General features: G+C 37.6%; 1 protein-coding gene across 1 annotated transcript in view; it reads right to left on the bottom strand.

Moving 5' to 3' along the window:
* The window catches only part of ipo11 (importin 11), a 212,020-nt gene that overhangs the window by 22,856 nt on the left and 176,915 nt on the right, over nt 1–12,249 (bottom strand). Inside the window, exons 28-29 of the mRNA XM_055167292.2 lie at nt 5,320–5,415; nt 2,395–2,479 (exon numbers count right to left, since the gene is read on the bottom strand). Coding sequence (XP_055023267.2) covers nt 2,395–2,479; nt 5,320–5,415 — 181 coding nt within the window. The remainder of the gene's footprint in view (nt 1–2,394; nt 2,480–5,319; nt 5,416–12,249) is intronic.

Raw genomic sequence — 12,249 nt, 5'->3', positions numbered from 1 at the left:
GCACATACACACTTCGGGAAAGATACAACAATTGCATGGAAGTGATTGGAGAGATATATATTGCGTGCACATTCTCAGGGCAAGAGCGGAGAGAAATTCGGCGCATTCCTGAATGCACACGAAATCAAATGAAACCCGCCAGCTGAGAGGTTCGCGCATCATTTTATTGTAAGCTACTTTGGGCAACAATAATGCCCTCTCGACAGTTGTCATTAAAATTCTTAAATCACTTTTAACAAAAAACATGATCAAGCATATAAAATACAATCTGCATAAACAAGTTGAAAGTAAAATTCATGTACATTTCTTGACTGCTGTTGTTAATAAATATTTAAAGTGGTTGTCGAGGGGTTTTGTGTATATCTTTTCAGTTAATCTTCTACACCCCTGCTCCACTTTTAATATATTCATTCAATGTAAATCTATTTATGTCTTACTAGACTAAATATATGATATGATCTATACTGATATACCTGGTATATACCAGCTAATGTTGTCCTAATTTGGGTGGTCAGACTGCATTTGAAATTCAATTTGCATCTAATTTAGCTAAACCAAGTAAATTTGCTCAAATTAAATTCATTTTAGGATGCCAAAGTCAAGTTTAATCATATAAAATTTATTTTACCAGCAACCAGGCCTGTGAAAATGCTGAGTGGCTAGTAACTTTGGAAAACAACTAGCCACTTTGGCTGGTGAGCAAAAAAGTTAATGTCAAGCCCATGTATAAATGCATGTTTTAACAGTCATTTAAGTAATCGTGTTAAATAATCGAGATTAAGATTTTTATCAAAACAATCGGGATTATGATTTTTCCCATAATCGAGCAGCCCTAGTACCTTTACAATTGTCCAACTCTGGGCTTAACTGTGGTAAAACAAACCATTGGTTCACCAATCAAAAACTTAAAAACTGCATACTGTAGGGCAGATATTGAATTTGGCTTGATATGAGATTTGCTGTTAACAGGGTTCCCACACCTTAGTTAACTTCAAATTCAAGGACCATTCAAGGACCTTTCAAGGACTTTCTGGGCCCAATATCCTCAAATTCAAGGACTAAATGTGGGGGCACATTTCAAGTGAGAGCAAGGTTACATCGTGTTACTTTTTAAGATACATTGTTACAGTTCCCTTTCGAAGGAACTTGCGCTGCGTCACTGTGGTGACGTCTCCAGGGGTAAGTGCATCTGAATGTGTATATCAAAATCAACCAATGGTGAGGCTTAACGACAAAGACAGGGTGACGCGGGAGCCAGGAAGTATATCTCTATCTGAAAATTGCCTAAGACGGTGTTACAGGGATGCAGGAAGTATGGCAAGGGAGACACGGCGTCTCGTTCCCTTCTCAGGGAACAACAGTTACATACGTAACCCGAGACGTTTTCATGTGTCAAACACAACTATGCAAAAAAAGCATTTTGGTATGAATCATTCATGAAAATCATGAAACATTCGCACACAAAAGATATAAGCATTTAAAGCGAACAGTTTAGCATGTGTGCTTAAACAGTCTAGAATTTTAATGATATTATCCTACACAGGTAATAATATGGACTTTTTTTCTAAAAACGTCTTATATAAAATAGATTCAAGCACTGTCAATGACCTGTATCTATGTATGTATATTTTCAAAAACTTCCCAGGGCCTTGAATCCCCCCCTCGATTTACAAACTTTCAAGGATTTCAAGGACCTGTGGGAACCCTGTGTTAAAAAAAATCAGTATTTATTACTATTTTATAATCAGTCACTGCTGTCACCATTGGGTACTTGTGCCCATTCCTCACAGACATCCAAAGTTTATTTTCAGACGAAACTCACACACATCACATGCTTGGGCAGAACTCTTTTAACTCAAGCCAAGAGCTGTAACTGTAATTTCCATCTGTCCATTTTAACCAAACTGGAACTGCAATTTATTGCTTTTTTGTCTCTCTTTCATACATTTATTTTTCCACCTCTACAGTTCTGTAAGAAATGGTAATGGCTTCCAAGTGCTTAACTGCATTTCATTTTGAACCAGCTAATACCTAAAACTACCGAACTACCTGGAAGATTATATAAATATATTATTTTCCCAATGGAATCGCTACTACACAGATTTTCACTCCCATCTGCCATTGTTCAGGTTGAAATGACATTTCCACTCCATTGGTTGAGCCAATCGTGCTATGGTGGACTGAATAAAAAGTTCAAATTTCCTAAGATTGACATTTTAAATTCTTCACCCTTTTTTTTAAAAACAGTATTTACATTGATGCAGCAATACAGCATGTGTTAAATTGTACCGTTCAGCCTACAACAAACTGTCAATATGCAATGTTTGGTGGTACCTTCCATTAATAGGAAGAACCGTGACCTCCAGGCTGTGTGGTTTGACAATAGACACTCACCAGTCTTTTCCTCTTGTCCTGTTCTGTTGGAGGCTCCTCATCGTCTGACAGCTTCGGCTCTTCAAAGTGACTCATTAGCATGCAACTAGAGAAAAGGAAACCAGAAAGAGCGTATGAGGTCATGAAATGTGCATGCATGCGTGTGAAAGCCAGCCGGTGCAAAGCAGAGAAATTACATTCATGTTACATTTCATCTTTTAAACGTGCCGTCTTTCCCATTCTCCATCGGTGCCTTGCGCACCGCCTGTGTAAACACTCACTCAATTTTTGAATGCTATTTTGACACTCCACTGAAGTATGTATGAGGCAGGCTGTGTATCCAGCCTGTTTGGAAATGATAAAATGCCTCAGGTGGTGAACATTGGGGTACGGCACCTCATCCAGAAGTCATGAATTATTGGCTGCCTGCGCATCATTCGCGTTTCATGACCAGCTTACCGAACAAACCGATGCATAAAAACAAAGAAACCTTGTAGGAATATAGTATGCTGTATCTGATGTGTCATATCAGATGTTCTGAATCGAAAACATTACCCTTGGGTACAGAATGACATTTCTTACAGACACGCTTTTTATGCAGGTATGTATGTTTAGCTTCTTGAAGGTTTGCTAAGATGTTAGTGAACATTGGAAAATGCTTATAAAAGCAATTTGGTCTAAAGAGAAAATTGACCCAAAATCTGGTGTAAAATATGAACTGAAGCACTAACACAAATTTTGACAATAAGAAAATAGCATGTCATAACAATTATGCATATCAATAAATTATGGCATACGTTTTGTTTTCACATACATACATATGTTGTGCATCAAAAAATAACATCTCATATCACAATATTCATTGAACTTAAGGCTTTTTGATCATTTGAGGCTTCAATATTATTGTAAAATCAAATATATTGAACTGATGGATGCAGTTAATCACTAAACAAATAATATCCTTGACTAAATATTATACTTATATACTAAATACTTACAGTAACAACAATGTCAGAATTTAGTTCCTGTAGCTCACTTTGTGCAGCATTGTGTGAGCAGTAGGACCACAAAAACAAATCAATAAAATCGCTAATAACTAATTATGAAAATCGGTGTCAACAAATGCTGTTATCAATTATTTTGTCATTGGGGATAATTTAATGTCTTATTACAGACACGTTTGTGTCCTTATTGCAAAATGTGAAAATTTATATGGGAACTCAATATTTGATCTATTTATATTTTGGATATTTAAAGGTGCACTGTGTAACTTTTAGGAGGATTTCCTGACAGAAATGCAATATAATATACATAACTTTATTATCAGTGGTGTATAAAGACCTTACATTTGGGCTGCACGATTCATGCTAAAATGTGAATTACGCTTTTTCTCCATGGGGATTGAGATCCCAATTCTCTCACTTTTTTTTTTTACAAAAAATTTATTATGCACTTAACTTAAAAAAATGTGCTACAGGGTTGTCTTAAAAGTCTATTTTTCTTATTTTAGACCCCTTAATTTAGGGTTAAAATTTGTCAACCTTAAAACTTTAAAAACACTAAACGTTTAAAAGACTAAACGATCAACATTTTGAGGCATCAGAGAGAAACGCAGACATGTTACAATGTTCTCCTCGTGCTAAAAACCCTTTCTAATGGGGAACTTGTGGCGGTGACACAGAGGACGTTTCTCATCTGAAGGCTGCAGCCTCTGGAGGTCGCATTTCTAAGCTGCGCATCATAACGTCTAATTTCAGAATATTAACAATTAACGTTATTAAGTTGACTACTATTTTTAGTTAATCATAAATTGTTGTAGTATGTTAATGACTTGCGAACGTAATGCTCCGTTAACTGAAATAAACCAGGCTTGGTGACATACAGCCTGCATATGCGACCTCCGGAGGCTGCAGCCTTCCGATTTAGAAACGTCCGGAGGTAACTAATTTCCTTGCCTTAATTTAGTTGTTAAGCAAAAAATATAATAATTTTTTTTCATCGGATTAACTCGGAAACAAATACTGTACTTTCCGGACTATAAGCCGCACCGGACTATAAGCCGCATCATTTAAAAATACATCATTAAGATGAATTAACATATATAAGTCACAGTACGTCGCGTTTATTTAGAAAATTATTTCACAAAATCCAAGCCGAAGAACAGACATTTAATCTGGAAAGGCAAGTTATTCAACTAAACAATAGCAGACAGAACAGCAGGCTGAATAGATGTCTGAACGTTAAAGTAATATTATCAGTTATTTAAACGATAAATCATAGCATACAGAACTTACCTGGAAGGTTGAATAGGCTAAATTAACCGAACAAGCCAACTAGCGTGAAGTTCGCATACTCGTCATTCCACATTACAGAATCTATTGAATTACATAAATACAGAAGCCCTAGTACACTATAAGAAAGGATGTGTTAATTTTTTACACATTGTTTTGTGTTATGCCATTTAACACATCATGCGTTATTTTAACACATTATGTGTAATTTTGTGTTCAAATAAATAAAAGAGACAACACAAGATGTATTAAAACAACACAAGATGTGTTGTTCCAATAACTTCGACACAAAATGTGTTGTTTTAACACAACCATTTTAAGAGTGCAGGCCATGAAAAGTCAAGTGTTCCTAAAGAACACGCATATTTATAAAATACATACCGTGAATGCACTCCAAGTCACTTTTGAGAAAATCGTCTGCCAAATGTGTAAATGTAAATATTTTACAAAGTTTGATTCTATGAATCACTATCAGAAGTATAAAACAACAGGCCATGCAGGAAACTGCAATTCTATTTAATAATCTCCCTCTACGTCTGCCAGGATCGAGCATGTGCCATTAAACATCTCAGTAGCATGACAGTACGTGCCCTTGTCCGGCATGTTCCAGGCCATTAGACAAGAGAAAAGTGATTAAAGAGAGAACCAAGCTTACTCTTTAAAGGTACCGGTCTCAGGGTCTTCTGTCATTACATCGTGCAGAGCCTCCACGCTGATGTTAACAATCCCGCAGAACTTGTCCTGGATCACGCTGAGAAATAAACACAGTGGAAAATGTTAGTCGCTCTCTCATACACACATCAAACAGAAGCATATGAGAAACGACACCGCTGTGACACAAAGATGTTTTCTGGGTTATTCGCAGCAATGTCTTTGCAAGCCTGTGGACACGGTTGTCATGTTACAAAAAGTCCTGCAGTCAATGCTAATAGTAATAATACTATCGCAAAACGAATATGCTATTGATCTTATTTAAAAATAAAACACTGTAGCATATGAAAAAAATATTAATAATTGCAACAAACAGATAAAATTAAACACAAGCAATGGTATTTACATGATTACTGTGCCAAGATTGGCATTTTGACGTAGAAAATGGATTTGATGGTTCACAGAGCACATGCACAAATGCTGTACACCTGTGAGTGGCACTGAACTGTGTCGGTAGCCAATAGCAGTACAATAAAAAGATTGGCACCAATAAAGTTTTTATATTTAGTATCAACTTGGTACCACAGCACCTGGAGATTTAATTTCATAAATTAGCTTAAATATAAATAAATAAATCAAACAAAACAGAAAAACTAAATTTTAATCTACAAAAAGATGACAGTTTAAGTGTAAAAACACACAAAAAAGTTAAACTCACAAATGCTTTTGCAAAAAAAAACAACATAATTATAAGCTTAACAGCAATGCTCAGCCTAACTGAGTGTTAAAATGTAAAGTACACTCGAGGGATCTGAACGTTAAGACATACATAACCAACGACAGTTATTGCCAATAACTAAAGACATTCATTAGATTAAACCCTTCATGCAGGTGAGCTTTATGTTTTGTGATACGACAGTGGTTGACATTATTATGAAGTACATCTCTATTTGACAGCCCCAAATTCTTGCTATATTTGACCTTACGTGTTCTTTAAAAATCCAAGCACACCTCGTCTCCTATCGTGTGTGTGGCCGAGCCAAATTTCCTGTGTTTGGGCTTTGCATCACAGCCTTCAACCCCCCAACTGCCCCCAATGTCTGATACAAATTGGTTCATTCATCACTCATAAGAGCAGAAACACATGATATCCCTCGACTTTGCACTTTCCATCGCGTGACGATTCTTTTATCGTCTCGGATCTGTTCGCACGCAGCATTCGATGAAAAGCCAGATAAAGGAGGTCAGTCCTACATCTCAAAAACATCACTCCGTGAAATGAACTAGTCGATACCGTTTCAGGAGCAAGCAATCAGATCTCTGTTTTGGTGGAATGGAGGCAGACGATGAGGAACTGTATCTGTTAGGGGAGAGGGGCAGAACCGATATGACTTATTAACAAGAAATTGCCCAGGAATCAAAGGACGCTTGTATGAAATTACGATGTGACGCGACGTGTCCTGCGAGCAGCCCAATCCACCCGCACCCGTGTACCGGGAAATTGAGTGTTTCCTTAATCCGTAATGAAAAGTGTTCATATTCCGACTTTTCCTCTTTTTTAGAAATGTGAAAATTTCAGCAATTCAAAAACTTTAACATTCAGAAGTGCTGACTTCAAAATAGTTTAAATACCTTGAAAACCTGTCATGCTAAGCAAATATTAGAAATGTGAACATGTAAGAAGGCAATTAGATTATGGCATAAACCAACCTAGCAAGGACCGAAACGGGCTAAATATTTACTCCTCACCTAAACACTTAATAAAGTTTCCTGCTTTAATATTACTTTCTGTAGTATAATAGACAGTTGCAATCTTATCTCAATCCACTGATATTAAAGCCACAAAAAGCGTGGCAGTGACCATCAAAGACACATCATATTAAAGATTTCTTATCATTCTGTTTGGACCAAAATAAAGGCCTGTACTTCGCCAAACCAGCACTGTCATGCAATACAACTTGTACAACTGCTGATTCATTTAGCCACATGATGGATTTATTACTCAAATGAATGTCACTGGACAATTTATGTGACAAATAAATCATACTTAGTCTTCATTTTCATTGATGGCAACACAGTTTTAGTCTAGTTTTTAAGTTCATTTAGTATTATTTTCCACTGTCTACAGTCATCTCAACTCTAAGAATAAAAATTTTACAAGACTTCAATATGTAGACGCCCTCTTTCCATGTGAAATCATTAACAGTGTCTTTGGCTGTTAACTATATCTTTATTACATCACTTACATGTATATGGTCAATTATCTTTTTTAAGTGAGGAATTAAACCGTTTCCATAAGCCTGTTACACACCAAGCCGATGGTTGGCGTTCATCCAGGTTTTTGAGTGTTTTTTTGGTGCGTTATGCACCGTCCGCTAACAAAGTCACGGTTGCCATGTTATTGGCCGATTCACCATGTTGAATTGGAGGAGTTGGATCATCCTGATTGGCAGTTCAGCACAGCCAACCAGTGCGCAAAAAGAAAAACTGAGATGACGAAGCAAGCTAACAAAGTCAAATTTTTGTGTCTCATTTAAATTCGTAAGAGATTACAGATATATTACAAACCTGTCTGTGGTTGACAAAATTTGTGTGAAACTGGTAAACAAGCGCTGCTATGTTTATATTTTGTTTCACTGCATTTACTAGCTCTAAGTAATAAACACAAAGTACTGGCACCTGCTGATACTAAAGTTATCTCATCTCATGCAGGTGTAGAACAGACGTGCTACCTGGCCGCTGTCCATTTGGTGTGCCAGGGCAACTTTGAACCCAGACACAGCACACGGGCAATGCGAGCCGACCTCACAGTTTCTGCAACTTTGTTGGTATCGGTTTGGTGGGTCCCTACCAAGGATGTAGTGCCTGCACCGTCACACATAGGTTTGTGAAGAGCATTTTTGAAGCCCAAAGTAGGTGGGGTCTGTCATCACCATCTTGGCAGCGAGTCATTCGCAGATAACCGAAAATGGTCAAAGAGGCGGGATGTGGGTGGACCTAAGGTGTCTGGTACCTGAAACCACGCCCACCTAGCTTGACAGTAGTGACAGGAGCGGCAATTCACCTGTCAATCAAGTGGCCACACCCTTATTCTTTCCCCACCATTGACAAGTTATCTCGTCAATTAAGAGGAAACGCTTCCCTGCAAATGATGAGTTTTTACAGCAATCCATATTTCCGCTATTATCCACCAGATGGCGCTCTTACACAACTTATAAAACTCAGTGTATGTTTTGATCATTGCTCTGAATCTGATCTCTAACAAAAGTCCTTTACAAAAGTGCAATTATCTCAGCTTTTTGCTCAAAAATTTGTATTTTTAAAGAAACCTACCCATATTTGGGAGGTGATAAAAAGAGAACAAAGAAAGATAGGATGAAACATTTTTTTCTGTTTGCAAGCAGAGGGTCTTTTCTTTCATTTGAAACATTTGTACGTTTATATATTTAAAGAAGAAAATTTTCTGGAAGGCATTAATCTAGGCATGAAAATCGGTGCTGGCGCATTTTATAAAAAGAGTTAACTATGCTGAACTTTAATGCTGCGTTCAGACCAGCCGCAGTAGAGGCGTCAAGCTCGCATGATTTCAATGTTAAGTCAATATGAAGACGCGTTGACCCGCATCTGGAGGTCTCGTGGCAAGAATGGGGCGTTTAGTACAGCGCGGTAGACGCGATTCCGCCTTGTTCGCACGAATGGTGCGAATTGAGCGTTGCCGCAGCAAACGAGTGAGTTGAAATTTTTTTACCTTTGGCAGAAAAAGTGTGGCGTTAACCAATCAGAAGCTTTCTCTAGTAGTGATGTGATTACAGAAAGCGAGCGGAGTCGCAGAAATCCCATACCATGACTAGAATTTCACGTGTAGCTTTCACGCACGAATGAAGCGAGTAAACTAAAAATGTTCAAGTGGCAAATTAGACACGGTAGACGCGATTTTAAAGCCTCAAACGCGGCTGTTGTGAACCCACGGTAAGGTTTAATATAATTTAAACGGATGAAAAAAAATCACCTCCCTCACAGTTGTCATAATGAGCAAAATTTGCTTTATAGACTAAAAACACTTTTTGTACAAGGCTATAAACATTTATTTAAGGAGCCAGTCTTTAGCAGCCAGTCGATGAATTGCAATTTACAATAAGTCACTTCTGTGATGGCTTTATGGAGGAGACCGGAAGGTTGCCCTTGGTCCCTCCCTATACACTATAGGTTTTTTTTCAAAAGATAACAGCAAATTCTGTGTGTCATGATAAAGATATTTGAAAGAAAAAGGAATGTAAACAAAAACGCATATAAGATAAAGATATCAGGAATGAAGATATGGTCATTGTGGAAAAGGGCAAGAATGAATAGCTTTATCTAACTCACCTAACATCCTTATAATAATTCTTCTCAGAATTGTTACATAAGCCACCGTTTATATCATCAATATATTTCATCAACCGTTTATATCATCAATATATTTTATCAATATGCAATTCCTACCAAACTTGAACATCATTATTCCAAAAGTGGCCCGACGAAAACAAGATGAATGGTTTTATTTGTGCACATTGAAAATGAAGACCCCATCTGCATATCCTCTTCCATTTCTGGCCCGGCTGTATTCACAGAAATTATTACATCACTATAATCATCATCAGTTTATTCTGTTCTCCGAATGACTGAAGAGGAGACAAATGTATGGTTTCACTGCTGTCATCACCCGTCGTTAAGCTTGATTAGGGGGTGAAATTATACGTGACGTACTTTGTCTGTGAGAAGAAACATTTATTGTCCTGGGCATTGCTGTAGAGCCACAAGTGTTTGTTCAGAGACACTGCAGTCAGAATAGAGCAAATAGAATAGTAATGGCAGGATGAGTGGATGGCATTCAAAGTCCACTGAATGGCTGCGAAAATTAATATGCCGTGCCTCGTTTCATGCGAGGCTCACTGCACCATAAATATGCTTTCAGAGTCGCCTTCATCATTTTCTCTACGCTGTTCCCAGTCACACAAGTCCAAAACTGATTTTAAAAATCATCTTAAAAGGAAAGATTGTTGACTGGTGGAGCACAGCTCCCTCCTAAAATGAGTACAATGCAATATTCTAATGCTGCATTCATTAAAACGGTTGTAAGTGGGGCTGGGTGATTTGGCCGAAACTCAATAGCAATTACTTTAAAAAAGACTTATGTTCTCATGGTTAAAGTCAATGCTACACTATTAAAAACTCCTTGTTGCACTTACATTTTTAAGTAGATTTTTTATAATTAATAGCAACTTCTAACTGGTCAAAAAAGTTTAAACGATTTATTAATTCAAGTTGTTTAAACTTAAACATTTAAATGTAGTAAGGAATTTTAACAGTGTAGAAGCTGACAAACCAAGTTGAAAAGAAACCTGGGGGCCGGATTCACAAAACATTCTTAGGGGCCGATCATACCAAACGCGCCTTATTGGAATGATTTTCTATGGCTAGTGAGCGTTATGCACACCGAACACCTTTTTTGACGTGTTTTTTAAAGAGTGCTGAGAGCGGAAAAGCGCCTGACGTCATTCACGTTTTTCCATTGTCCAATCGAATGAGAGGAGAGGCGGGCCTACAGTCACTCATTTTCTCCTGTGTGTTTGTGCATCTCTTATCCTCGGTCAAGGTCAGAGCAAGTGTCCTCTTTTTAAATTTTCTGCTAATATGACAGTTAAGAGCAAAAGAGCGCTCATGATCCATGTTTGATTGACAGGACAGCTGTCTCTGTGATTGCCTAGCAATATAAAAAGCAGCGCTGCACTGCTCTTTTTTAAAGTGACCAAAAAAAGGCAGTGCAACACGCCTTGCGTTTCCAAGCGTTTAAAACGCGTTTAGTGTGATTGGCCCCTAAAGAAGAAATTTTTCTTAACGGCCATTTTTTCTTTAATTGAAGCTTTAGAAAAAAGTTGTTTCCATATATTTGAGGAAACAATGCATAATAACTACCTAATCAATAATGAGACAGAATATATGAAGACTTTGGTTCCAAAACGCGATAAACGGTATTTAAAAAAATGAGTTACCACCAAAATCAGTATTGTATCAGGTCAGAATTAAAAAGTAAATTATTAATTTTACGCAAAATCCAATATCCGCCGTGTTATTCTGTCATGTTTTCTTTCTTTTTTTTCAAAACGCAATAAACGCCACTCCCCCTTCTCTGCAAAATGCAATAAATCTCCTCAACAAATTACAGCGCACCATTCCACACATTGTAAACAACAATGGCGGCACGTTGAGTTCACGGAATCCTAATTTTCCTCATCTACGTTGTACTTCGTGATCAACAAACAAACAAAAACAAAATAATACTTTAATGGCAGTGATAATCCTGTGGTGGTTTTCTGTGGCGTTAGAGAAACGTAAGCCATCAAATCAAATAATTTACGTGAGAGGCACACGGGAGATGGAAAAATGCTGACTGTTGTCTAACACATTTACCACAGGGGATCTTAAGCAAAACTTTCCATTATTTTACTCAAAGCCAACGAAAATCGAGCAGGACCAAACAATTTTACAGCTGATTGCTGTCAAAAAGTTCAGCGACGACATCCCAAGGATAAAAGCAGCAATGACAGTGTTTTTTAAAGCAACACTAAAGAGTTTTTTGTACCTTAAAATAACGTTTCCAAAAAAGTTTCAGTCGTTCATCTACTCGAAACAGGGTGAACGGCACTTTCACATTCGCTTTGCAGCCCTCTATCAGCCAAACCGCACTAAAGAAGTTTCCAACCGTCGGGTCGCGGTCCTGTAGTTCGAGTGAAACTACAAAAACTTGCTTTACGGCAGACCTACAATCCAATCAGAGCCAGCTTTGCTGCAGTAGGCTAAATTATTTACGACAGTGGTAATGGAGAATTCCGCTTCCAACCTGTAGGGGGAGCAAAAACTCTAGTGTTGTTTTAATATGACAAAGTAAGTGTTT

This window comes from Misgurnus anguillicaudatus, chromosome 5 (assembly GCF_027580225.2).
Source record: "Misgurnus anguillicaudatus chromosome 5, ASM2758022v2, whole genome shotgun sequence".
NCBI lineage: Eukaryota > Metazoa > Chordata > Actinopteri > Cypriniformes > Cobitidae > Misgurnus > Misgurnus anguillicaudatus.
This window is presented reverse-complemented; position numbering and strand designations above follow the sequence as displayed.